Source organism: Solanum lycopersicum, chromosome 9 (genome assembly GCF_036512215.1).
Source record: "Solanum lycopersicum chromosome 9, SLM_r2.1".
Classification (NCBI taxonomy): domain Eukaryota; kingdom Viridiplantae; phylum Streptophyta; class Magnoliopsida; order Solanales; family Solanaceae; genus Solanum; species Solanum lycopersicum.
Window position 1 is genome coordinate 66,953,982 of NC_090808.1, and position 24,928 is coordinate 66,978,909.

The 24,928-nt window shown below is 33.3% G+C and overlaps 5 protein-coding genes and 1 pseudogene across 5 annotated transcripts; 4 read left to right on the forward strand and 2 right to left on the reverse strand.

Annotated features, from left to right (window-relative positions):
- Positions 1-1,258: 1,258 nt before the first annotated feature.
- On the forward strand, positions 1,259-3,065 carry LOC101247464 (deacetoxyvindoline 4-hydroxylase-like). Its single transcript, XM_004247666.5, has 3 exons — positions 1,259-2,012; positions 2,095-2,416; positions 2,496-3,065. The coding sequence occupies exons 1-3, from the start codon at positions 1,504-1,506 to the stop codon at positions 2,742-2,744; spliced, it is 1,080 nt and encodes a 359-aa protein (XP_004247714.1). The 5' UTR covers positions 1,259-1,503; the 3' UTR covers positions 2,745-3,065.
- Positions 3,066-6,774: 3,709 nt separating this feature from the next.
- On the forward strand, positions 6,775-7,604 carry LOC101260478 (1-aminocyclopropane-1-carboxylate oxidase homolog 11-like). Its single transcript, XM_004247875.1, has 2 exons — positions 6,775-6,821; positions 7,271-7,604. Exons 1-2 carry the CDS (start codon positions 6,775-6,777, stop codon positions 7,602-7,604), a joined length of 381 nt encoding a protein of 126 aa, XP_004247923.1.
- A 2,965-nt stretch (positions 7,605-10,569) lies between these two features.
- LOC101248048 (CASP-like protein 5B3) lies at positions 10,570-14,428 on the forward strand. Its single transcript, XM_004247668.5, has 3 exons — positions 10,570-11,524; positions 13,676-13,808; positions 13,910-14,428. The coding sequence occupies exons 1-3, from the start codon at positions 11,394-11,396 to the stop codon at positions 14,102-14,104; spliced, it is 459 nt and encodes a 152-aa protein (XP_004247716.1). The 5' UTR covers positions 10,570-11,393; the 3' UTR covers positions 14,105-14,428.
- A 636-nt stretch (positions 14,429-15,064) lies between these two features.
- On the forward strand, positions 15,065-17,134 carry LOC101247754 (WAT1-related protein At4g08300-like). Its single transcript, XM_004247667.5, has 7 exons — positions 15,065-15,321; positions 15,401-15,463; positions 15,537-15,653; positions 15,745-15,979; positions 16,126-16,284; positions 16,370-16,521; positions 16,642-17,134. Exons 1-7 carry the CDS (start codon positions 15,128-15,130, stop codon positions 16,817-16,819), a joined length of 1,098 nt encoding a protein of 365 aa, XP_004247715.1. The 5' UTR covers positions 15,065-15,127; the 3' UTR covers positions 16,820-17,134.
- A 213-nt stretch (positions 17,135-17,347) lies between these two features.
- On the reverse strand, positions 17,348-22,208 carry LOC101248331 (transcription factor bHLH104). The gene is made up of 5 exons (XM_010328455.3): positions 21,859-22,208; positions 19,662-19,739; positions 18,672-18,749; positions 18,065-18,227; positions 17,348-17,897 (listed from the first exon to the last, which is right to left on the reverse strand). The coding sequence occupies exons 1-5, from the start codon at positions 21,972-21,974 to the stop codon at positions 17,652-17,654; spliced, it is 681 nt and encodes a 226-aa protein (XP_010326757.1). The 5' UTR covers positions 21,975-22,208; the 3' UTR covers positions 17,348-17,651.
- Positions 19,092-19,188, reverse strand: LOC112940007 (U6 spliceosomal RNA; annotated as a pseudogene).
- Positions 22,209-24,928: the final 2,720 nt, after the last annotated feature.

Sequence of the window (24,928 nt, forward strand, 5' to 3'; positions counted from 1 at the left end):
AATAGAACGATAATCAGAACACAAATGACAGTAGATAGTAACAGAAAGTTGAGGATATGTAAAAGCTATGAGAGAAATACTACAACTACTGAGGACAAGAAACTATAGAAGAAATACTACGACTACTAATAAGGAAGAATAAGCAAGACAACACTATCTACTACCTACTGCATTTCTATGTCAGTCATGCTGTTGTCGACTAAAGATAACAACTGATGAATTTTAGAAAGACTAAATATACTGTTCCTTGTGTTCTTAGCTTTGCACAAAATCCAGTATGTGATGCAGTGGTGTTGCTTGTTCCCTATGAGTGTTCCCCTCTTCTCTTCATTCCCTTATGAGTGTTCCCCTCTTCTCTTCATTCCCTTTATCAACGGAAAATGATTAAAGAAAAACCCTCAACTATTGCAATAGGTTTATTATATACACTTTTTTATAGTAGAACAATTCCTTGTACTATTTCCAGAGTACTCTAATCTAAAATGGTTTGGTTGTTAATATTGGTGACCTCCTTCAGGTTTTCAACAAAATACAACTTTTTTGTTCTCATTTTTTCACAAACTATTACTCGTCTCAATCTGATTGTCACAGATCCTATCAAATGACAAGTTTGTTAGTGCAATTCATAGAGTTGTAGCGAAAAAGGTAGGACCAAGGATTTCAGTGGCATGCTTCTTCAATGGTCTTTTAGCACCTTCAAAAATGCATGGTCCAATCGAAGAGCTCATATCTGAAGAAAACCCTCCACTATATAAAGATTTTCAAGTAGTTGATTATGTTACCAAGTTTTTCTTGATGCCTCTCGATAAGACTGGTCTTGATCTTTTAAGACTGTGAAGAGAGACGGAGGCAGAGTTTGTGATTCGCTGGACAATAATGTCATCTTTCCTATTCTGTTGTTTATCATCAAATAAAAAGGGATAAATCTCAAGAACATATTGCTTATGTATCCTTCATTTCGTTCCTCTAATAATAATAATGTATGCACTATCATCATTCATCCGCTTATCGTTCCTCTAACTTACAGCCTTTTTTTTTTCTCTGGTGTTTGTAATCTAAAACCTTGTTCGTGTTTAGTGAATTTGTTGGTGAAATACTACGTGATAGGTCGTGATTTTTTTTCAGGTTTGCACATAAACATCATGTGTTGAAAGGGACTGTTGAACCAGTATTTTGAGAAGGTGAAGGGAGAGTGTTTTGTACGCGTGCATGCTTCTGGTCTTTTTGTCTTCTTGATTATAAAATGATTGTAATTAAGGATTGAATAATACAACTTGCAATGTTGATAATAACTTGATCAATTGATTAATATCAATTATTACAACTACTCAACTACTATTTGTTTTTAATGAACTACTACTCTTAACAAATCTTTGTTTTATGCTAAAGGAATATGTTATAAAACTATAATGGGATGTTTAATATGTTTATGAAAATTAAACCATCTAAGTAATACCCTCTTTGTACCAAATTTTGTAAAACTTTCTAAAGCTGAATTTAGCAATGGATTATGATCCATCGGATGAGAAAAAGGCTATTGATGATACAAAAGCTGGTGTTAAGGGACTAGTTGATTCTGGAATAGTCAAGATTCCAAGAATTTTCATTAGGCCACCTCATGAACTTGCTGAGGAGTTGAATATGTGCAAGTCAACTCTACAGGTTCCGGTGGTGGATCTAAGTGGCATTGAAGTTGAAGATCGGCGTAAGATCATTGTTGATGAAATAAGGGAAGTATCTGAGACACTGGGACTTTTCCAAGTGATAAATCATGGGATTCCTTCAAGAGTTTTGGAAGGAATGATTGATGGGACTCGTAAATTTCATGAACAAGATGTCGAAGTGAAGAAAGAGTACTATTCGTCTGATCCAACAACCAGACGAGTTAGATATGATGGCAATGTTCATGTGTACAAAACAGAAGGAAAGACTGCACACTGGAAGGATACATTGTATGTCGCTGGGCTAGTTTCTGGTCACATTGAACCTGAAGAATTACCAGAAGTTTGCAGGTAAACTATGTATCTTCATTTCTATTTGATAGTTATGGTATTTTATAACTTAGTAGTCTCTGATATTTTCTTAAACGTCCAGGAAGGAATACGTTGAGTACACAAATCATGTCGATAAACTAGGGGAAATTCTTTTTGGCATACTATCAGAAGGTCTTGGGCTCAAACCTGACCAGTTGAAAGCTACAGAATGTGCCAAAGAACAAGGGATGGCATGCCATTACTACCCGAAATGCCCACAGCCAGAGCTAACTCTTGGTACTGGTAAGCATACGGATCCTGTTTTCCTTACGTTTATCCTTCAAAATCAGATTGGTGGGCTTCAAGTCATGTGTGATAACCAATGGGCGGATGTTGAACCGATTGAACATGGTTTGGTTGTTATTATTGGTGACCTTCTTCAGGTTTGCAACAGAACACAAACTTTTTTGTTCTCATTTTTTTCACAAACTGTTTACTCATCTCAAACTGATTTTGTAACAGATCCTATCAAATGACAAGTTTGTAAGTGCAACTCATAGAGTTGTAGCAAATGAGGCAGCAGAACCAAGGATTTCAATTATATTCTTCTTCAGTGGAGTTTCTACACCTCCAAAGATGTTTGGTCCAATCAAAGAGCTCATATCAGAACAAAACCCCCCACTGTATAAACAAGTTCTAGTGGTTGATTATGTCTCATACTTTTTGTCTAAACCACTTGATAAGACTAGTCTTGATCTTGTTAGACTCTGAAGAATCGCTAAGCGAAAATAACCATAAACCATCAGAAAAGACTATCATCATTCATATATGTCATAGTTTGTGATTTGCGGTAAAATAATGTTCATTTTCATGTTGAAGGAACTATTGAAAGTAATAGTGCTTTGAACTTTTATGTGAAACTTTATCACAATGTATTGGAGTTGGGTAAAACATGCGACTTTGTACTCAAGGGGTCTCGAACCCGAGACCTCTTGGGTTAAGGAGAAAGGAAACTTACCGCTCCATCACAACCCTTGTTGGTCTGGCTTATCTTTCATTACCCCAACAATACACGGTTTTTAACATATTAAATATTTCCTTATTTGATTTTCTTTTTTACTTGTCATTTTTGACAAATCAAGGAAAGGTCAATCTTTTCCTTCCTATTATACCTCTCAATTTATTAATATTGAGTTAATGAGTCAATTAATAGGGATAATGTTATTTGGAGTTCTGATAATTTGAAAAACTTTCTGATAATTTGACAAACTCATAGACTTTGTGAAGAGACCTGATTCATTGTGCAAATGTACATGCAACTGTCAGGTCTTTATCGACAGGGGGAACGAAACATGGAAGAACATGTAGACACTGGTGTACTGTTTATCATCATCAAAAAGGAAAAAATGTTATTTGTAGTTTTGATGATTTGACAAACTCAGGGACCTTATGAAGGGACCTAGTTCTTGGCTCAATATGTTTTTTGGCTGCCAGCTGGAGAAAGTACAAAAAGTTGGTGCACAGTCTCCATCAGTAGCAGAAGTGGCAGACGCGCCAGAAACCTCAGCCAATGGGATTGTTTTACATTTTGTGACCTTTCTACATGAACAAAACATCCTTATATTCACAATTATTTTTTGCAACTTGAAAAGTATCTCAAGAACTCTTGCAAAGGCTTACAAAAGGAGTGAAGAAGTATCCTCAAGATCAACTCAAATCTGAAAAAGCTGGAAGCTTAGTTGTCTTAGGATTATTTCTTCTGCACGTAAATTGTAAGCCTGTTCCTCTATTTATAAAGGAATCAGATAGTTGTTTGGTGTGAAAATATAAATCAGTTGAGTCCAACCGATTTAGTGGGCAGCCTTGAGTGTTGCTTAGTAAAAATCCTAAGTCATTCGGAGCGTGGTGATTTAGTGGGCAACCTGTTGCTTAGTTGAATCCTAAGTTGTCTAGTGGTGATAGCTTAGTAGGAAGAGTGAAATCTGCTTAGGCTCTTCAAGCAATAGAGTTATTGCTTGGTTGTGAGATTAATAGTTTTTTCTCACGTTTTTGTAATCGATTTTACTTTTGCTTGTGAAGACTAGTGGAAACGGATTGAAATCCTGTGAGACAGGTCGTGGTTTTACTTCCTTGAGTAAGGAGGTTTCCACGTAAACTACTGGTGTTGATATTTTGCCTTTATTTACAGTTGTTCATATTTTGAGTGTGTCAAGGGACCTGGTCCATTCACTGATAGTGGACGCACAAATTCTAACGGATAAAATGAAAAATTCACTATATCAATCATTGTTATTATTCTTAATACATGTCAAGTCAAAATTATCAAGTAAAAAGGGACGACGGGGTATTTTTCCATCTCACTTCATGGTTATTGTCTAACTAGTTCTCGAACACATGCATTGCACGTGTATACCGTGCTAATTAGTATAAATACTTTTAAAATATAAGTGTACGATGTGTAAAATACAAGTTCGAATCAATGAACAATGAGCATATTCAACTAATATTATGATCAAGACACATCATACAAAAATATTGTTATCAAGTGAATTTGTAAACTAATAATATAGAGACTTCAATCATACAATTCTTATAATATACCAAGTATTCAACTTGTTAAAAGCTCTTTTTTAATATATTTGAACACATTATTTAAATTCGACATTAAAGTTAAAAAATATTTAATGCCAAAGTTTCCGCCTTATTTTTAAGGAATAATATCCTCCACTTTTTTTTTTTTTTACAAATGCATACATATCGAGAACTTGTCGTCGAAGGAGAGTGGTATTTTGTAATTGTTGTAGAGAAATTCGATCAACATATGTCTTCCTTGGATGACTAGTAGATCACTATCTTTCATAGTCTACACCTACAAAATAAAAGTATTTATAAAAAATGATCATTGTTTAAATATTTAATTGACATTTATAAATAATAATTACATGTATATGTACCCTTCATCTTCTTTGGCTCATTCTAAGTTATTAATTCTGCCATCTGGAAATTTTGACAAAGAAATTTTTGTCAAGTTATATACATATAATTGAATTATGAAATACAATACAATCATTTGTGAGATATTAATGGTAGAAAAAAGAAAACAATATAAAGCAAAATTTATATGATACAATAAATAAATGCATATAAAAGGGCAATATGCAAATAAATGTCTACGAACGATAAAGTAACAATGAATCTATTAGATAAAAACTTACCAAATATTATCATCAACTCGTGGAATTAAATAGAAAGAAAACTATAATATCATCATCATCGTTGGTAATTGATTTAATTTAATTTCAACATGTAATACAAAATTCTCTGAAGATAGAAAAAAATTTAAAAACTACCATAATATAATTGGAATGAACTCAGAGACCACTGTATATAGTTAGATTAAAAGTTGAGTGGTCAAGTAGAAAGCTGGAAAGGACAAAAATAAAGAGCAAACTAGATATAATTTATACTTATAATGGTATATGTACTTCTAGTAGCGGTTGGCAAAATGATACAAAGAGATCTCATTGAATTTGTGAACAAAAATGAGGGAGGCATGGGGGATTTACCATAGAAGTCGTTTTATTATTTATTCAATGCTAAGATCCCTTATCAGCTTTATTCTATATTTTTTTTTCTTTGAGTCATTAAAGTTATTTACTCTATCAAATTAAATTGAATCTCTTTCTCTTCTTATTTAAGATATAATTATTGTATATAGTAAAAGAAGTAATTCAGTCCGAAAATCTCCTCATCTTCCCTTATTTAAGACTCATAAATCGTACTTTAATCATTTTGAAATCAAAATTTTACTGAATACATATGAAAGTTAAAAAATTCTACAAAAAAAACAAAAAAAACATATATAGATGTTGAGTTTTGGAGGTGGGAAATCACCATTTTCATTTCCCAACTATATAGTAATATATAGATTTTCTTAAGATTTTCGAGTAAAATTAGAACTGCACGATTAGTAATTTTTTTCTAAAAACAAATAAATAGAATGAACTTGAAGCAAAGAGCGTTAATTAGATTTTAATGAAATGATAATAATCAGAAAATTTTTTAGGTATAAATGTTAATGGTGTGCCAAACTTATATTAATTAATTTTTTAGTTTATAAAGAGTAAAAATACACTTACCACTTTTTTTTATTATTATTATTATTATTTAATGTTTAATTCATTTGCGTGGAACTCTTAGTTCAACTCGAACTTGTCTTCGCCGCATCTTCAACTCCTTATCTGAATCAACTTTGTCTTTGCCTCTACAAAACCTTGTTAAGTTCAACTTGAATTCTTTATCACTGTTTGTCTTTGCCACAACCGCTTCTTCGTTCTTCTTAAACTTATGCTGCCACCTCAAGGAAAACTTATACTTTGTTTTTCTTAAATAAGTTGCCAGGAAAACTTACACTCAATTTTCTTAATTAAATAAGAAAACCTTCCACAAAATTTTCTTAATTAAATAAGAAAACCTTCCACAAAACTTTCCTTAATTAAATAAGAAAAAACATTATTGATCGCTAATTCCTTTTTTAACTTGGTTGCGAACTCCTTTATAAAAGAAACTTTCTGTACTAGTTGCTTGTCGAAAAAGCAATACTTCCACAGCTTTATATCTTCTAATTCACGGGATTGACGTTCTCCTTATTCAAGTCGGATTTGGTCTGTAAAGAACACGTCGAACAACCTGTTTCTTTCGTATGTTCCTGTATTTGTCAATTATCAAAAATTTTCTCATTCTAACACAACTATACCAATCAAAGACCGTGAATTGGAGGGATTCGTTGAGCATAGCTAGGATGGTTTCTGGTCAAATTGAACCTGAAGAAATGCCACCAGTTTGCAGGTATCTCTGTATTCTCCTGCCCTTAAATTGCAATACTATGTCAGTCATGTTCTAGGAGTCTGTATTTACGAGTTGCTTGAAGTTTAGTAGAGCTTTGAGAAATCCTATGTGACAGGTCGTGCTGTCTTACTTTCCTCCCTTAAGCAAGTAGGTTTTCACGTAAACTTCTGTGTTCTTTACTTTCCGTTTCTAACTTCAGTAACTTTGGTTACTGGTTTTGTTAACCTGGTCTCTTGACTCGAGGTGGATACACACAAGCCAACAACAACCACAATCATAACAATGTTATACTCAAAGTACAAGAAACAACACATAGTAACATAAATAGAAGAAAAGGGAATAGAAGAGTAATAGTACGGTTACTAGAATAGAGTAAAAGTGTACAATGTTGCTTGAATCATTATCAGATTTTGTAACTTAGTAATCTCTGATATCTTCCTGGTGTCCAGGAAAGCATATGTTGAGTACTTAAAACATGTCATAAAACTAGGAGAAACTCTATCGGAGGGTCTCGGGCTAAAACGAGACCACTTGAAAGCCATGGAATGTGCCGATAAGCATACAGATATTTCTTTCTTCACAATCTTGCTTCAAGATCAAAGTGGTGGCCTTCAAGTTGTGCATTATAACCAATGGCTCGATGTTGAACCGATTAAGCATCGTTTGGTTGTTAACATTGCTGACTTCCTTCAAGTTTGCAACAAAACATATCTTTGTAGTCTCAAATACCTTCAATTTTGTTACTTCTCTCAGTCTGATTTTGTAACAGATCCTATCAAATGACAAGCGTAAATCATAGAGTTGTGGCATGCTTCTTCAATGGTCTTTTTGAACCTCCAAAGTAATAGTATCTCCTAGGGTCACATGATTATATCTATATCGATGTTTATGTCAAGGTAGACTATCTACATCAAAACTTCTCGGAATGCAGCAATGCTTTATGTTCTTGGCTTTGCATAAAATCTGATATGAGAGGTTAATTTTTTTCTCTGTTTTTTTTTGGATCTTTTTCATGTGTACGTTACGTACCTCTTATCGTCAAAGTTGATTGTTTCTCGTACAATATACATGACACTTTATATGGAGCGGATGCATAGAGATTTCTGTAATCTAAAGAACTAACTTTAATACCTCGACTCGGTATTTAGTCAAACTGTAACTCTATTAACTACAAATAAGACTAGTAAAGTATATATAAAAAAAGAGATATAGTTTCAAAAACAAGTTTCATACTTAAACTATTGAAACTATCACTTTTTAGTTTGTGAAACACACCTCACAGCTCAGTGGGGTGTGTAATGCAGTCTCTCTTTTATTTGAAAACAAAAGATATCTTGTGGCGGCAAGTAAAAAATATTTTCAATATGTATATCTAAATACTTGAAAAAAATTGTAAATGGAGGATAAAGTGGGATGGATAGAATTATTTTTTTAAGAAAATAAAATATTATCTAAATTAATATTTGAGGAGGGGGAGGAGATGAAGGAGAAGATGAAGTTAAAAAAATGAAATACTTTTACAACTTAAACTTAATAAAAAAAATTAAAAATAGTGTGGGGGTTTAGGGGGGGAGGGGGAGGAAGTGATGACGTCGGAGAAGAAATATATTTGACATTTTATTATATAAGAAAATATTTTTTATAATATTTTTTTTATTTTTAATTTTAATTAATATTAACAATTTATTTAATTTTTATTAAGGTCAAATATATTGTTCATTTAGATTGTGATATGGAATTTTTTTTAAATAAAAAAGAGAATGTATTAACAAATACCATGATAAGAGTGATTGATATAAAAACACAGATATCTTTCTCAAACTAAAAAATAATAATTTAGGTAATGAATTCAAGAAAAAAAAAACTTAGATATACTATTAACAAGTTATCTCTTTTTTTTAAAAAAAAAAAAGGTCAAATATCTTTTTAGGTAGGGATGTAGGATCAAAAGTCAATATTGGAACTTCCTTCAAGCCACTCATGATATTAAAAGTGGAGCTTTTATTAAACAAATAATAATGAATGGATGTCTAGATTCTAGTATTAAATTGGTGACCAAATCTTTGCCTTGATTGCAGTTGAAAATTATGGTCTTTTAAATATCTCTATTAGCCCCTCAAAATAAAAATTGGGGACAAAGAAATACTTTGCCTGTAATTTTTGCATTAAATTAATATATATATATATATATATATATATATATATGTATATTATATAAAAAAGTTTTTTTTGTTTTTATAAAGAGCGTTCTTCCCAAATAAAGCTCTACGTAATTCAAAATAGTCTAGCTTTAATGTGAATTCTCGTACCAAAAGATAAAAAAATAAAGGTTTCAAAGGGAACAAATGATGAGGAGAAGTCAGCGGTTTCCTTTCCTTCCTTTGTTAAGAAAAATTCAAATACTATAAATTTTTTGACATATTTGAATATAATACTAAAATGAGAAAATCCCACGACAATGAAAGGAATGTTGTAAAACTAAAAAAGAACAATATAAAAATGAAGATAAGAATATTATAAGACAAGAAAAACAATATAAGATAACCTTCTTTTTTTCCAGGTGTTCACCAAATCTTTAAATGTATACAACATGAACTCTTACGTCTCTATTTATAGTGTAACAAAGAGACTTACAACACAATAATCATAAACATGACATTAATATGAATATAATAGAGGAAGTTATGAAAGTAAAAGATTACAAGAATAATGATTATAAAGTTGAAGATGATAGAGGTTAGGTCATAGAAAATAGTTTATTTTCTATCTTAATTTAATGACACGCTTTTCTTTAGTCAATTTCAAAAAAAGAAAAAGAAGGAAAAGGATCTAGATACCCCTTAACTTTGTCATTTAGAGTTGATATACCCTTTGTTATGAAAGTGACTCATATATACCCCTAATTGTAAACAAATGACTCACATATACCCTTTTCCTCTAATGGAAATGAAAAAAAATTATTTTAATCTAAATTTTTATTATTTTTTTCTAAAAAATATAATCCTATATGAGTAAATTTATTTCTCGTCAAACATATTTTTTTGACTTTTTTTCCTTTCAATGACTAATTTAGAATTATTATTTTGATAATCAAATTTATTTATGTTTCACTAATATTCTTGTAAAACTTATTGTAGATGATCAAATTTTTTCTTCGAATACGAAATTAAATTACAATACACACAAAAAAATTAGTTTAATTTTTTTTTCTTTAAACTAAGGAATGTAAGAAAAAACAAAAATAAGAATAAGAAACTCAAATAATTATAATAAAAGAAGTCAAAAATATGTATGAAAAAAATTAAAATATACCATGAACTTTGATAGAGGAATCCTATATACCCCTAAATAACTTTATTTTTTTAAAATAAGAAGTAATAAATATAAATTTAAAGCTAATTTTTTAAATTCCGTTAAATGAAGAGTATATGTGAGCCATTTTGTAACAGCATGGGTATATGTGAGCCGTTTGTATAACGGTAAGGGCATATATAAGCCACTTTTATAACGAAGGGTTTGAAGGGTATATCAGACCCTTTTCCCAAAAAAAAAATTACTTGATAAGTATTTAATAAACATTATAAACATTTTATCTTATATTTTTATTGTATCTAATCATTTATACGGGAAAAAAACCATAAAAATATTTACTTTTTAATGATAAATTAATTTTAGAATATATTTTTAAAATTTTTCAGGTTGAGTCAAACTAATCACATACTCCACCTCAACACCCCACCCACACCCCAATAACAATTGTCTCAAGGTGTGAAATTAAAGTTGATGTGAACAAAGTCTCTTTATCTTTTTAAAAAAATTTCTTTAATTGGGAAAGTGTCATGTAATAACATTTTTTTGACAAAAATGTGGCTTGTGGTTGTACTCTACATATCAATTTAGAAAATTCTGGTGATTGAATAATCCAGTTTCCAGCTAGTTGTTTTCTCATCTTTCTTCCACCAAATCCCCCCAGCCCACCCCCCACAAAACACCCCACCCTTCTCTATCACTTTTTCATCATACCCTTTTCCAAGAATTGGCAAATTCTCATCAGATTTTTGGATTTTAGCATCTGGGGTAGCAAAATCTTTGAAGCAACTTGCTGTTTTTGTTTTCATCTTGCTATAAAAAAGGTGCCTTTTGGGGGCTTTTTCATTGGAAGGGGTTGTGTAGGAAGTAGCTGTGATTTCTTGATTCTTCAGTTTATTGTTGAAATGTCATAGTAATTGGTAGATTGCTTAATCAAGAATGCAACTTTATGTTTGATTTTGCTTCTGAAATGGTTAAAGACAGCTTCTTTGGATAATTTTTTCTTAGTTGGGTGTTGTTTTTTTGTTCTTGTCCAAAAAGGGTACATTCCTTTGGTAATTCTTGAAGGTGGGGTTGTAGCTATTCTTCAGTTTTTTGTTGGGAAGTTGCTGTAATTGGTAGTTGCTTGATCAAGAATGCTAATTTGTACTTGATTTTGCTTTTAAAATGGTTAAAGAAAGGTTCTTTGGATTTTGGTTTGTTGGGAGTTTGCTTTAAACCTATCAAGAAGTGTAAAAAGTTGATTCAGTTTGAGGAGATAAAATGAAGGACTTTGCTGGCACACCTGGTACTTTAACTGGACTTTTTCTGAGGATGGGTCAGTGCTTTTTTGCTGCTGGTGCAATTGCCTCAATGGTTACCTCTAAAGGTTTCTTCAATGTCACTGCTTTTTGGTACTTCTTCATTTCCTTTTCTCAATTTTGCAATTATTTTTGTTAGTGTTAGTTACTGGTATTGATTAATTAATTTGAAGTTTCTGGGATGAATGAAGATCAAGATTCAAGTTTTATTCTGTTGTTGGGAATAGATTGTGGTGTGGCATTTCTTTGTTATCTGATTAATCCTAGAATTTCTTTATTTGTTGCTGACAATAACATATGCAGCTAGAAGAAAATTACGGAAAAATGAGTCTTCAAAAGTCTTTTAACATACTTATTGTTGTGCCAGCAACTGTTTGTAATGTTTTCCTACATGAATATGATATTTGGATTTAGGGTCTAAGCTGAACAAAGATACATGTGTAATCAACTAAGTCAGTTCTCTTTCCTTTGAAATTTTGATGCAGTTCTTGTCATTGTTCTGCTAGTTTGTAAGGTGCGAGAAGAGTGTTTACCTTGTTAATCTTTATAAAGTCCAGTGTAGAAGAAGGAAGTCTAGAACCGGTAAATGTTTGTTGTGTTTCAAATCCTTCATGATCACCAAGGTCTAAAACCTTAGAAAGCTCAGCTCTGTCCTTGCTATTTCTTTCCTCAAGGACAATCAACAAAGCAATTCATATATCGATCAACACCTCAATCCTAAATTAATTGGGGCTGCCTCTACTCTATTTGTCCTGCTCTATTCAAGGATTCATCTTAGTTTGACTATATTTACAATGAGTGTCAACCTAGCTCTCCTCCTTTATCCAAGCTTTGGATGGGCTATGTTTTGCAAAGCTCACCTTGGCAAAATTAACAAAGAATTTGTACTCATACCTTGTATCTCTATAGTTCTTTTCTTCAACCTTCTCATCTGAAAATCACTACTAGAGTATTATACATCTGATCTAGGCGTCTAACCATGAAATTCACCTCCTGAGCTAGAAGTTTAAGCAATAGTGTACCAGTGTTCTTAAAGGCAAGCGCCTCTCGCCAAAGGCGACGAGGCGTGGCGAGGCAATGGGGCTGCACCTATTTCCAGCAAGGCGTGGCGAGGTCAAAGAGGCAAGCCAAGGCGAGTGGTGACGTGGAATTGGCGAGAGGCGATTGAACTTGTAATAGTATCCTCTGTGTCTTAATCCAGTTAAAATGTTTGTTGTTTGATCCAACAAGGGAGAGATAGCCAAGTGGAAGGGGTAATACACTAACAACCATGAGGTCAGGGGGGTTCAAGTCGCGATGGGGCAAACTAGGAAAAGCCGCTCTTTGGCTCCTCAGTAGTGAGTTTTGAGGATGGGGTTCACGGTATCAGGAAGGAAAAAATTTGTTCTTTTGATCCAAGTGACTACTAGCTATAGAGCCTTATAAATGTCCAAACTGATGCCTAAACGTTATTAAAGTCGTCGCTGGCCTTTTAAAAATCATTGTATGCCTATGTATATCCAATGAAATGAAATGTGCCTTGTCCTTTTCTGGCATAATGTCCTCGGCAGACCTAATCTAAAAGCACTTACAGTATTTGACTTTAGAGATGACTCCATACCGAGCAGTTTAGTTCTTAATCATGCATGAATTCTAGCTGTCATTTTCTAAACACCTCCTATTACTCTGATTCCAAATGCTCCTGAAAATAGCAGCAGGGATCATTAACCAAATCCTTTTGATGGTTTCATCTTCTCTCAGCATGCTCCAGTTCATATGTGTGTGTTTTATGGTCTGTGGCATGACCGTTGTCAACCCAATAATGCATAAGAACATGTTCCAAAGATCAGAAAGCACCGATGCGTGAATAAAGCATTAAAATTTAGTGAAGGGATAAAAGGTTCTAAAATGTCTTTTTGACGCGTATAAGGCTTGACATGGATCATTCAATCGAGTCTTTAGCCTCTACTTCTTTTCAACCAATATTTTTTTAGTGAAAACACTATACAAAAAGAGAAGACTAATGGCTATTTCATAACCTCGGGACTCCTTATGTCTTGCAGCAAGTGTTCTCCCTTGAACTATAAACTAGCTTCTCTTCATTTTGCAAGTTATAACATATTAAAAGACACCAGTGCCTCATGCATGTCTTGCATTCTGTCGACATGTCGAATTGATTGCTCTGTCATTTTCCAAGATTTTAGCATTCTTATAAAACTAAAACATTAAAATTTGATGGCTTCCATATACATGTCATTATTGCAGCTACTTAATAGCCTCAATGGCTTTGCAAGTCATCTGGAGCTTCGGACTTGCGTTCTTTGATGCCTATTTCTTGGCAAAGAAGAAGTCTTTTCACAATCATGTTTTACTGAGCCTCTTCGTAGTTGGAGACTGGGTTAGTCTCTGCTGTATAACAGTATTCTTTAATAGTACACAACAAACTTATCGTTTACTAATTATCTGTTATCGATCTCTCTGGGATGAATCTACTTGCAGTGTACAGGATTACTATCGCTCGCTGCAGCTGCTTCTTCAGCTGGTGTCACCGTGTTGTACTTTCATGACTTGGGAAGTTGCAGTTTCGGCGAGGAATGCACCAAGTTCCAGTTATCCGTTGCATTTGCTTTCCTGAGTTGGATATCGATTCTTATATCTTCTCTAATTATGTTTTGGATATGGGCTGCCGGTTAGACGACTCAACAGGGTGCTGCATTCATATGTTGCCGCTGTATTTCGTCACTGTCCAATTTTTGAAGTGTTAATAGGGGGGAAAATTAGGAAAAAAGAGTGTTCATTTTGTATACTTATACTCCAGCATACATATTTTCCTTTCCTCATCCATACAGCAGAAACTGTAATCGATCACTTGAAGGTAATTGAGGAAGATTTTTTTTGGTCCTGCACCTTTACTCAACAGTGTTCATGGATCATAGTTATGTTGATTTGCTTTGTAACTATCTGAGTAGTGTCTACCGGAGCGGATGTTTGATAAATGCCAGTTTATGTGTTCAAAAATTTATTTAGCAAGTACAAATAGTTGATTCCGAACTCAGTAATGAAACGAGTTATGTAGAATTGCGAAGTTGAATCCATTAAGTTCAGATCAGTTTGCGCGCATCTCAACCAACTTCTTTCATTTAAGGTTTAGTGCCATAATTGCTTGGAACTGAGAGATGTAGTTATTGTTGTTGAATACCAAGAAGGATATTTCTAGGTGCTAGGAATATTTATTGATATTAGCATCAAATACATTTCCAATTGGCAACTTTAATTAAACAATATTTCTCTCCTTTTGTTCTTTTTAGAGATGGTTGGGTGTAAGCATGGTTCACATGGTTTTTCTATTGAAATTCAAGAATGGAATTAGGTCCGATATAAGTTGCACGAACTTTTTTCGATATTGTACCCAGTGGGATTCTCCAAAAATACACTACTTTTGAAATTCAAAATTTGGTACGTACTTGTTGATATTTTTGAAGAGTCGAACGACGATAATATTCTATTCCTAAAGGGGTTGGTTGTGTAACAAGTGAATAATATCTTTCACCTGTGTTAAAGAATTTTGTCAGGTTATCAATAAGAATAATGATGAGAACAAGATACTATGAACAAATATTTAGGTATCTAATCCCATTGTTCTATAGTAGTCACTATATGAACACCTCCATGTTGGAGTGTAGTTGAAGTCATAGAAAAGCACAAGTATTGGTAGCTATGGGGACTAGCATAGGCACTTACAAGAGGTTCAAGCCTCATATCCTTATGGTTTTGGCTCAAATTGCTTACACTTTTTTGTACTTCATAACTGAAGCTTCCTTCAATCATGGAATGAATCCTCATGTCTACATAACTTATCGTCATATCGTTGCCGGTCTTGCTATGCTACCCTTTGCCTATTTTCTTGAAAGGTAAAAATCACAAAGTCATATCCAATGCAAAAAATATGCAGAAATGCAGTTTTTCTAATGTTTCTGTTGATTTCTGCAGAAAGACGAGGCCAAAGTTAACTATAGCTTTGTTGTTGGAGATATTTGTACTCTCTCTACTGGGGTAAGATCTATCAAACATCAAATTTTCATATGTTGTTTGATGAGGAATATTAACAGTGTATCGTTCATAACAGAGTGAGTTTGACGCTGAACATGTACTTTGTGAGCTTGAACTACACCTCTCCGACTCTTCTTGCCTCGATGGTCAACACTATAGCTGCCTTAACATTTGTACTAGCAGTTATTCTCAGGTAACACACACAATACCATCATGAATACAATGAAGAGGATATGACTTCGGAGTCTGCAAACACAGCTCATAAATGCTCTTTCTTGGTGTAGGTTGGAAGATGCTAACATTCGAAATCCTAGAGGAATAGCAAAAGTCCTCGGAACCTTGGTTTCCTTGGCTGGGGTTATGAGCATGACATTATACAAAGGACCTATTATGAAAAGCTTAGGACATCCTCTCATCTACATCCACCGAGGGAATGGTGTTATCCATGAGAATTGGTTGAAAGGCTCGATCCTCATTGCTGCTAGCTGTATTACGTGGTCAATATGGTATATCATGCAGGTTTTCACTATAACTCTTCCTATAACACATTAGGAAGATTTGCATGAAATATGCAGATTCCTCCAGTAATCTATATAGGAACTAACTACTGTTTCCAAGGAGAGATCTCCACCTAACGCACACAAGCTTACACTGGAATTTTTCAGGCTTACACTTTGAAAAGATATCCAGCACAACTATCGCTGACTACATGGATGAGTTTTGTTGGTGCAGCACAATCAGCTTTCTACACAGTAATTGTACAACACAAACAAACAGCTTGGACCATGGGTTTCAACATTGATTTCTGGTCTACTCTGTACGGGGTAAGAAGGGTCCAAGTCCAATAGTTTCTCTCTAAATCAGTTTAGAACTTGCATCTTTTAATAAGAATCTTTGTAACTGGAATAGGGAATAGTGATCTCTGGTTTAGTAGTGTACATACAACTCTGGTGCACTGAACAAAAGGGACCAGTTTTCGTAACAGTGTTCAACCCACTCTCAACCGTACTAGTTGCAGTTCTAGCATATTTCGTCCTTGGTGAAAAGCTCTACACGGGCAGGTAAACAGTCTTACCATCTTGTCCTTAGAACAGGAATGACGGGAACCCCTTCATTTTGTTCTTTGGGGAAGAAAGGGAATCAAATTCATGCACTATAATACCCTCCTTAAACATTTTCAGCATCATTGGAGCAGTAATTGTCATTATTGGACTATACTTGCTTTTGTGGGGAAAAGAAGATCAGCAACCAGAAATGAAAGAGAAAGAGCAATGCTCCACAAAAAACGAAGCGCATCATGAAGAACCTAGGATGCAGAAATTCACATCAGATGCAGAAAAATTTAGTGCAGAACCTTGATAGTCTCTGCTCCTTTATGTGGTGAGGAACAAGATGACTTCCATGCCCAATCTGTAGTAGTATGCTAGAAGTAAGAAAAAATAATACACATAATTGGAGTATAGTCAAACAGAGAAGTACCTGCAACCTGAATGTGTTACGTATAGCAGACATGGATTCATCTGATGAACAAGGCGAAAGAAGATACACCTCCTAAGAAAGAGATTATTCAGGGCTATATGTTCACCTCCAAAGTACAGAAGAGATAGACTCTCTTTTTCCTTTTTTTTTGTTTGGATGTTCAATTACTTATGCAAGGTGTGGCAGGTTAAAACAGCAGCCCATATCATTCATATTTCTGTCCAGTCAGGAGAGACTAGACAAAGCACACATAATTCATCTAACTAGCATCAAGAAGTTCACCCATCGTGACCAGTAAATGGAGCTCTCCATGACAAAACAATGTCCTACGCACATTTAATTAGTTCTATATGTCACTGAATTACCCCTGGAAATCCTGGGATTGAAATTCCCTCGGCTGCAGCATCATAAAGAATCCATAAATGCTCATAAATAAGTAGTACCACATAGTTTGGATACAGAAAAACTAGAATGTCTACCTATTGCAAGAGACAAACAAAAATGCAGGAGCTAAACGCAGCAGATGTAAATCAAATCCAATTCCATCTAGAGAAATTCTCTGCCATACATGTTCCTCCCTAAAATTAAATATCGAGAAAATGAGGAAACCCAAAGGAGGCAGAGATGACTAAGAGAGTAAAAACTCGACTAGTATGTTGCCACTATTTACACGAATGGAGGGGGAAATGCCATACATTATCTTGCAAGATTTTCAAGCAGCAGGAGGTCTGAGCTCATGATCTTGAGATGTGTCCCGCGAAGATGGTTGTAGATACTGCCACATTGGCACATAACCATAACTAGGGAAAACGGCCATCTTATTTACAGCCGGCTGATATGCTGCTGGATGAGGGGGAATAAAACTTGCTGGAGAAGCTGTAGCTTTCAACTCTTGCTCCATCCTCTCTTTGTCAGCCCTCAGTGCAAGTTTCTCTTCACGAAGTTCATTCTTCTCTTCCTGTTTATAAGAAAAGATTTTGTCTGGGCATCAGATATAGGAATTCAAGTAATCAAGAGTACCAAGCCTAAATTTTTTCTAATTCCATTCAAGAGTTAAGACTCAAGATTGCCAGTCACCGTAAATTTTACAAACTACTTAAACCTTTCAACAAAATCATTTCTAACCTTCAAAGTCTTAATCTCTTCCATAAGCTTTTGGTTCATCTCTTTGTATTCCTCAGATTCAGTCTTCAGCTGGTTTAGAACACGAATGGCATCACCAAGTATGGCCATTTTGTCTGTTTTTACAGGTCTCCCGGGTTCCAGAACAGAGCATAAGTCTGAAAACCTATCTCAACAAGATTCAATAGATTGATGTAGATTTTCATTTGAAGGAAATAATATTAACTGATACTAAAGTGATTTTGTGTCACTTTAAAAAAGATACTTCTGTTCGGAAGAGAGACTCTCTTCTTTCTTCAGTAACAGTAATCGCTATCTGTTCGGAAGAGAGACTCTCTTCTTTCTTCAGTAACAGTAATCGCTACCCTACTCACAGAATAATGACCTTTTTTAAATACTCTTAGCTATACTTAGAAGAACTTCCAATGGCAGCTCCAAGTTTTGTAAGACTTCCCAAGCCAGCAGAGAACAAGACAGCTATAGAATTGCAATGAACTATATCCATCTTTTATCTACCATATCGGTGTTGTTGCGTATGGTAGAAAATAGTAGACAAAACCTAGTTTTGAAGGCAGAGAGAAAATAAGAATTCATATGAGCATGACAATACCTTTCATTCAATTTTTCCCTTCTTAATCTCTCACGGCAAGCTTTGTTCCCTTGTTTGCTGCAAGACTCATTACGACCTCTGTTGAAAAAACACAAAAACAAATGAAGACTTGGTAAGAGAATTGCGAGTAGAAATAACTTCAGTTTTCATGACCTGATAAACTATAAAGCAGCACTAAAATTTCCACAAAAAAATCAAACCAAGGAACCCACGCCCTCCAATTTATACAATGAATTGTTTCACAGGTCCATCATCCACTCTGAATTGAAGAAATCTCCAGCACATGCATGATTCAGGATAATCGAGTCCATATAAAGCCAAGCTCACATAAAATTATGACCAACATTATGCAAGTCTACCAAGGGGGTAAAGTGCAATGCAAGAAAATATTACTTAAGAAACTCTTTTCTTTAGAAGGTGAGAGTTTTAAACCATTTCCTGATTCGTGCTTGTCATCCTTGCTCCATGCTAATCTTCTCCATATCGTTCCAATTTCATCGGATGTTTCCGAAGGAACACCAAGCAAACAAATACATTTAAAACCTTTCTTTATTAGATAAATAAATGATGCAGGATAAACTATGTATTCGCAAAAGAAGCATGTAAGCTGCGCAAGATTTTTAAAGAATATGCTCCATAGCTCGACAGATATAGATGTGCTTCATTAAGATCGTTACGAAGCAAAAAATGTGGAAAAAGGTTTCCTAATTTGAATAAACCTGTTCAATCTCAAATATGGTGTGCCAGATATAGCAAAGGCAAAGCTAGAACATAACTGAAAGCTAGAGCAAGTTCATCTAGAATGAAGAGGAGGAATTTCTTTCACTCATCACTAAATTATCATATATGATTTCTAATACATCAGCATATTAATTCCATTAATGTGATCATGGAAAAGCTAGTCATTCTCATGAAATATTCTAAACATATGCATAATTTTCCACATGTTAAGGAAGGCACTGATATATTTAGAAGCTACAATACAAATACCTTTTCCGAGGGCATTCTGTTTCTATGCACTCCTGTAATGCAGCACTGCTGAGAGGTGCCTCGACTTCTGCTACAGCACTGCAACCCAAGAACCAATGAGATACAAACAAGCTTATAAACCAGGATTATGGAACAAGGCATATATCATCAGTTTGAACACGAAAAAATTAATGTAAGAAAAATCATCAGCCTCTGGAAAGAAAGACAACAATTCGCTTTGTCCAACTATGTAGAACAAATAAAAGTCTCGAAAAGACCCCTTTTCTTCAATTCTCCTTTAGCTATAGCTATTAGAGAGATAGAATGTAGACTGTAAACAACCAAATGAGAAATGCTTGTGGGGGAAAAACCATAAGCATTTCCCACCTACTCTTATTATTTGTTTCTATTTTCTCATGCAACAAATGCAGGTAGTGACTTAGAAACTATTCAAATCAGAATTTGTCAGATTTCATGATCTCTTACACAATTGCTCCAGTATCGTAAAATCTCTCTTGACATCAAGTAAAGGAGATATAATGTGGTACCAGAGATCATTCCAGGAGAGAAGCGAAAATAAGGTGGAGGACTGAACAATGACAAGACAATAAGAGGAAGAAAAGGAAATTCAGGAAGTCCAAGATTCAGCTCTGATCTAATATGACAAAGGATTTAAGGAGCACAATGAAATTATTATGGAATGACTGTATAAATCCTCTCGCAACAAGCCACATGTGAACAATAAACTTGCATACTTTTTTCCTAGAACGATACAAATAATCTCATGATCTAATCAAGCTTTTTGTTCGAGCAGTTTCAAAAGTAAAAAGCTTTTCTAGTTCTCCACATCATGATTAAATGGAAAGGTACCTAATATGATCATACACTAATCCAGTACTTTTACCTATATCCTGAAGCATTCTACTAGACAACCTTAATTCTAACCAAGAAAAAAAAAGAAATCATTTTTCACCTCTCTCTCCCTCCCAGCTTCCTTAATCTAACATCGACCATAAGAATGCATCAGATCATACTGAACAAACACTCTTAACAATTTAACCACTCAAAAGATAGAAAAAGATGCAGCCCTAGCAGAAAAGCAGAGAAAAGTAGGCTCGGAAGTTACACCTAAATGAGCATTACACCAAGCATATGAAAACATAAGAAACTACAAGAAGCAAATAATCTGGCATCTCGAGATAATATGAAATATATATCATGACATGCAAAAACTTGTAAATATAAGATTTATTTGAATCTAGACTAGCAAGATCAATTAACATGCATGAAAGGTTCTCTTAAATAACATTAAGGAAACAAATCCACCAAGATTAAGCTGTAGTAAGTGATAAACCTAATCAACAAGAGAACTCACCAACATAAAAAAGCATATGAAAAAATCAGGACAGATTATTAAGCCATCTCAATTCAATTAAAAAAGGCCCACCAAAATCAAGCTGTATGAAGAGATAAATTGAATTAACATATGTTAATGCCTGTAAAAAGGATCACATATTTTACACGATAAACTTGAATATCATATTTTTGAGCCAAGAGTCTATTAGAAACAACTCTCTACCCCAACAAAGAGGTAGAGTAAGATTTGCATACATCCTACCCTCCCCAGACGGAATTACACTAGGTATGTCGTTGTTATATAAACATGAAAATTACACTCTTGAATCGAGTGTATCAGAAACAGCCTCTCTACCCCAAATGTAGAGTAAGGTTTGAGTACATTCTACCCTTCCCAAACCCCACTTATGAAATTACACGGCATATGTCATTGTCATTGTCATTGTATAAACTTGAAAATTACACTAAATATGTTGTTATCATTGTATATAACTTAAAAATTATACTTTTGAGCCGAGCATTTATCAGAAATAACCTCCCTACCCACTACTCTCCTCAAACCTCACTCATGAAATCACATTGAATATGTTATTGCATTGTATAAACTTGAAAATTACACTTTTGAATCAAAAAATCTATTAGAAACAGCTTCGCTATACCACAAAGGTATGGTAACACCTGCACACATTCTACCCTATCCTACATTCCACTTATAAAATTACACTGGATATGTTATTATCGCTATACAATATTAATCAGCACAAACATTAAATCTAACAAGCATAGCTTAAAAACAGATAAAAAAGATTAAATTTTTACCATCAAATTATAAAAACAAAGGTTTAGATATGAATAAAAATACCTCAAATCCTGGGTTTGATCGTTCCAAAAGAAATCTATCGGCGATTCTTCATCTATAAAGCTATTGAAATCAATTAGGTCCCAATTGGCATCTCGAAATGAATCAAATCGATCCATTTCGATAAATCAAACCAACAAAAAGGAAAAATTAGACAAATCGAATCAAAACTAAACCGAATTTGGATAAAATTTAATAGAAAAAGTTTTTCAAAGGATTAAGATGAAGAGTCACAAGTCATGATTTGGAGGCGGAAGAGGCAACCAATAATTATTCGACACGTGTCAGTATGGATCGTCCAATTATTGGTGGCGCCGCATTTTTCACTGTGACATGATGGGAACAAAAAGGACATTTTAACTCGCGCAAAATTATTAGATTTATCGTCGCACCGTTGAATGTCTTAAAAATACTTTTCAATTTAATTAATCAAATTTATATATATTCAATTTTACAATATGAAATGTAATACATCACTAAATTCACATTTAGTTTAAGGTTATTTTTAATATTTCTTTTAAGAGTCTCATATTTTAACAAGGGTGTGAAACTATTTACTATGCAATACGATTTATTAAGGGTGTATTTAAATTTAGTTAGTAAATAGTTTATATTAAGTTCAGGTTATTTCCCTTTTTTTTCTTTTCTTGTCTAGAAGTTAAGAATTAATTGTTTGACTAATATTTGATGCACCTGGAAAAGAAATAAATAGAATAATAATTTTTTTGGAAAATGACTAGTTAAGTAACAAGAATAAATTAAAGAGAAAATGGATTATATTTATTTGATATTTTAAAATAAAATTTAGATATTCAAAAATTATAAAAAAAAAAAGTATTATAAATTATAATTTTTTACTGAATTTTTCTAAAAAATTAAAAAAAAATTCATGTTGATATGATATCGATTTGACTTGTTGTAACGAAGTTGTTCGTGTTTATTATAAATGTCAATTGAGGGTGAGGACTGGAAATTCGGGTTATGTTTACGATTGTGGCTATAATTGTATGTTATCTGTTTTATCAAGTTCTGGTTATATGTTCATATTGTATATAATTGAAACTGACCAATGATTCTACTTGTGAATTTTGTCCATTAATACTATACTTACTCTTTTCTATAGAATATAGAACATATTTCGACGATTGTTTTGCGACCACAATTGTAATACTAGCGTTTTCTAAATCTAAGGGTGAGTTGTTTGCTTTGAGCTATTATGGGTTTCTCCTTTCTTCTCATTCATTCTTTAAATCTAAAACTATATTTATTTCAAAGTTACGTTTTTATTTTTAAAATATTTAAATTTTTCAATACACGAATTCCAATTCTGTGGGGGAGGGGGGATTTTTAATCATGAAAGCTATGCACGATAGATCACGATTGTGACAACAAGAAATCATAACACAAGATTAAGGTGTAATCACCTAAACACAAATGATATCAAAATACATTGATTATATGAAAATGTTAATATATATTACAATAGCATGATGATTATACTACCTTTACCAAGCCAAATACAATTATGAAACCACTAGAGGAAAAAATTGTAAAAGAAAAAAACAAGAAGCCTAAATAGGAGTCAAAACCTAATTAAGGAAGTACTCGATAACATAACCATTTGATTCACATTAAAAAAAAACATTTCTCTTTAGTCATAGCTAGAAAGAAAGTTAAATTTACTTTTATTAAAAATAAATCTGATAAGAAAGACTCGTAAAAAAAAAACAGAATATGTTCATGAAAAAGACTCAAGAACTTAGCATGCTTTGTGGTAAGGAGTATAGATTATTATAGTCATTTCAATACTACAAAGCATGTCCTTTTCAAGTACTCTTTCTATCTTCTTTTTTTTTTACGAAACTTCTTTGTCAATTTATTTTCAACAAAAATAAATTTAACTTTATTTCTACCATGGCTAAAGAGAAGGAGAAATGTGTTTGTTTGGGAGGGATCAAATGACTATGTTATTGTTGTGGTGGTTTTTTTGTTTAGATTGACTACTATATATAGGGAAAATTTAGATTTTGTAAATTTTTTAATAGTTTGAATAAGATAATACTAAATCGTCGATAGTAACTATTTTGGCATGTAACTTAATGGGGGTGTACTAGATATCAACGGTCTTGTATGATCAAATTTTTTTAGTCAAACTTTATATTAGAAAAATAATTTAGAGATTCGATCTGAGCAAATAATATATACAAAATATGGTCATCCAATTATATAAAATATAGTTAGTTGACCGTTGTTATTCTTTATTATCAGATTTTTTTACAGCTAATCATGATTTGACGATTACAAAATAGCTAAGAATTATGTTATAAGGATATGAATACTATATTATTTAGTTCATTATAAAAGAGGAAAATTCAAATATGATATTGAACTTTGATAAAAGCTCATTGATGATATTCTTTCAAATTTTAATTTATCTATGTCATTTTTTCTTTGAGAGAAAAATCATCTATGTTATTATAAACAGTTCCAAGTTTACAAAATCATTTATTACACATGTTGAATTATAAACTGTAAAAGTCTAACAGATTTTACTTTCAAAATGAAATTGTATTTTAATTGGATAAAACTAAACTTGAGTGTTCTAAGGAATTAGGAGGGGCACCCTTTGGCCATCATTATTGATTATAAATCGGAACCTTTCGCGTATGGTCACTTAAAAATAATTAATTAATCTCCATTATATAGATAATTACAATTTGTAGCTACATGTTATATAAAAGAAAGAGACGAGCGAGACTGGAGAGAGAGGAGAGAGGCGAGAGAGAGGGGGGAAAGGTGTATTATATATGTATATTGGTTAGATAATCGTATATTATACATATGTATTTGTATATATGGTAGAGAGATTGGGAGAGAGAGGAGAGAGGTGAGTGAGACTGGGAGAGTGAGGAGAGAGGCGAGCGAGATCAAGAGAGGCGAGCGAGAGAGGGCAGAGAGTGGGAAAGAGGTGAATTATATATGTATATAATTATATATTATACATATACATATGTATATTGGCAAGCGAGATTGGGAGAGGGAAGAGAGAGGAGAGCGAGAAAGGGAGGAGAGA

What these genes read in the sequence shown, in the direction of transcription:
- LOC101247464 (XM_004247666.5), top strand. Translation starts at nt 1,504, where the DNA reads ATGGATTATGATCCATCGGATGAGAAAAAGGCTATTGATGATACAAAA. An exon ending in GAATTACCAGAAGTTTGCAG is followed by an intron (nt 2,013 to 2,094) that starts GTAAACTATGTA and finishes TTAAACGTCCAG; the next exon opens with GAAGGAATACGTTGAGTACA. An exon ending in TTATTGGTGACCTTCTTCAG is followed by an intron (nt 2,417 to 2,495) that starts GTTTGCAACAGA and finishes ATTTTGTAACAG; the next exon opens with ATCCTATCAAATGACAAGTT.
- LOC101260478 (XM_004247875.1), top strand. Translation starts at nt 6,775, where the DNA reads ATGGTTTCTGGTCAAATTGAACCTGAAGAAATGCCACCAGTTTGCAG. An exon ending in GAAATGCCACCAGTTTGCAG is followed by an intron (nt 6,822 to 7,270) that starts GTATCTCTGTAT and finishes CCTGGTGTCCAG; the next exon opens with GAAAGCATATGTTGAGTACT.
- LOC101248048 (XM_004247668.5), top strand. Translation starts at nt 11,394, where the DNA reads ATGAAGGACTTTGCTGGCACACCTGGTACTTTAACTGGACTTTTTCTG. An exon ending in TTCAATGTCACTGCTTTTTG is followed by an intron (nt 11,525 to 13,675) that starts GTACTTCTTCAT and finishes TCATTATTGCAG; the next exon opens with CTACTTAATAGCCTCAATGG. An exon ending in TCTTCGTAGTTGGAGACTGG is followed by an intron (nt 13,809 to 13,909) that starts GTTAGTCTCTGC and finishes ATCTACTTGCAG; the next exon opens with TGTACAGGATTACTATCGCT.
- LOC101247754 (XM_004247667.5), top strand. Translation starts at nt 15,128, where the DNA reads ATGGGGACTAGCATAGGCACTTACAAGAGGTTCAAGCCTCATATCCTT. An exon ending in GTACTAGCAGTTATTCTCAG is followed by an intron (nt 15,654 to 15,744) that starts GTAACACACACA and finishes TTCTTGGTGTAG; the next exon opens with GTTGGAAGATGCTAACATTC. An exon ending in CAATATGGTATATCATGCAG is followed by an intron (nt 15,980 to 16,125) that starts GTTTTCACTATA and finishes GGAATTTTTCAG; the next exon opens with GCTTACACTTTGAAAAGATA.
- LOC101248331 (XM_010328455.3), bottom strand. Translation starts at nt 21,974, where the DNA reads ATGGATCGATTTGATTCATTTCGAGATGCCAATTGGGACCTAATTGAT. An exon ending in ACAGAATGCCCTCGGAAAAG is followed by an intron (nt 18,750 to 19,661) that starts GTATTTGTATTG and finishes TTTTTTCAACAG; the next exon opens with AGGTCGTAATGAGTCTTGCA. An exon ending in AGGGAAAAATTGAATGAAAG is followed by an intron (nt 18,228 to 18,671) that starts GTATTGTCATGC and finishes TTGTTGAGATAG; the next exon opens with GTTTTCAGACTTATGCTCTG.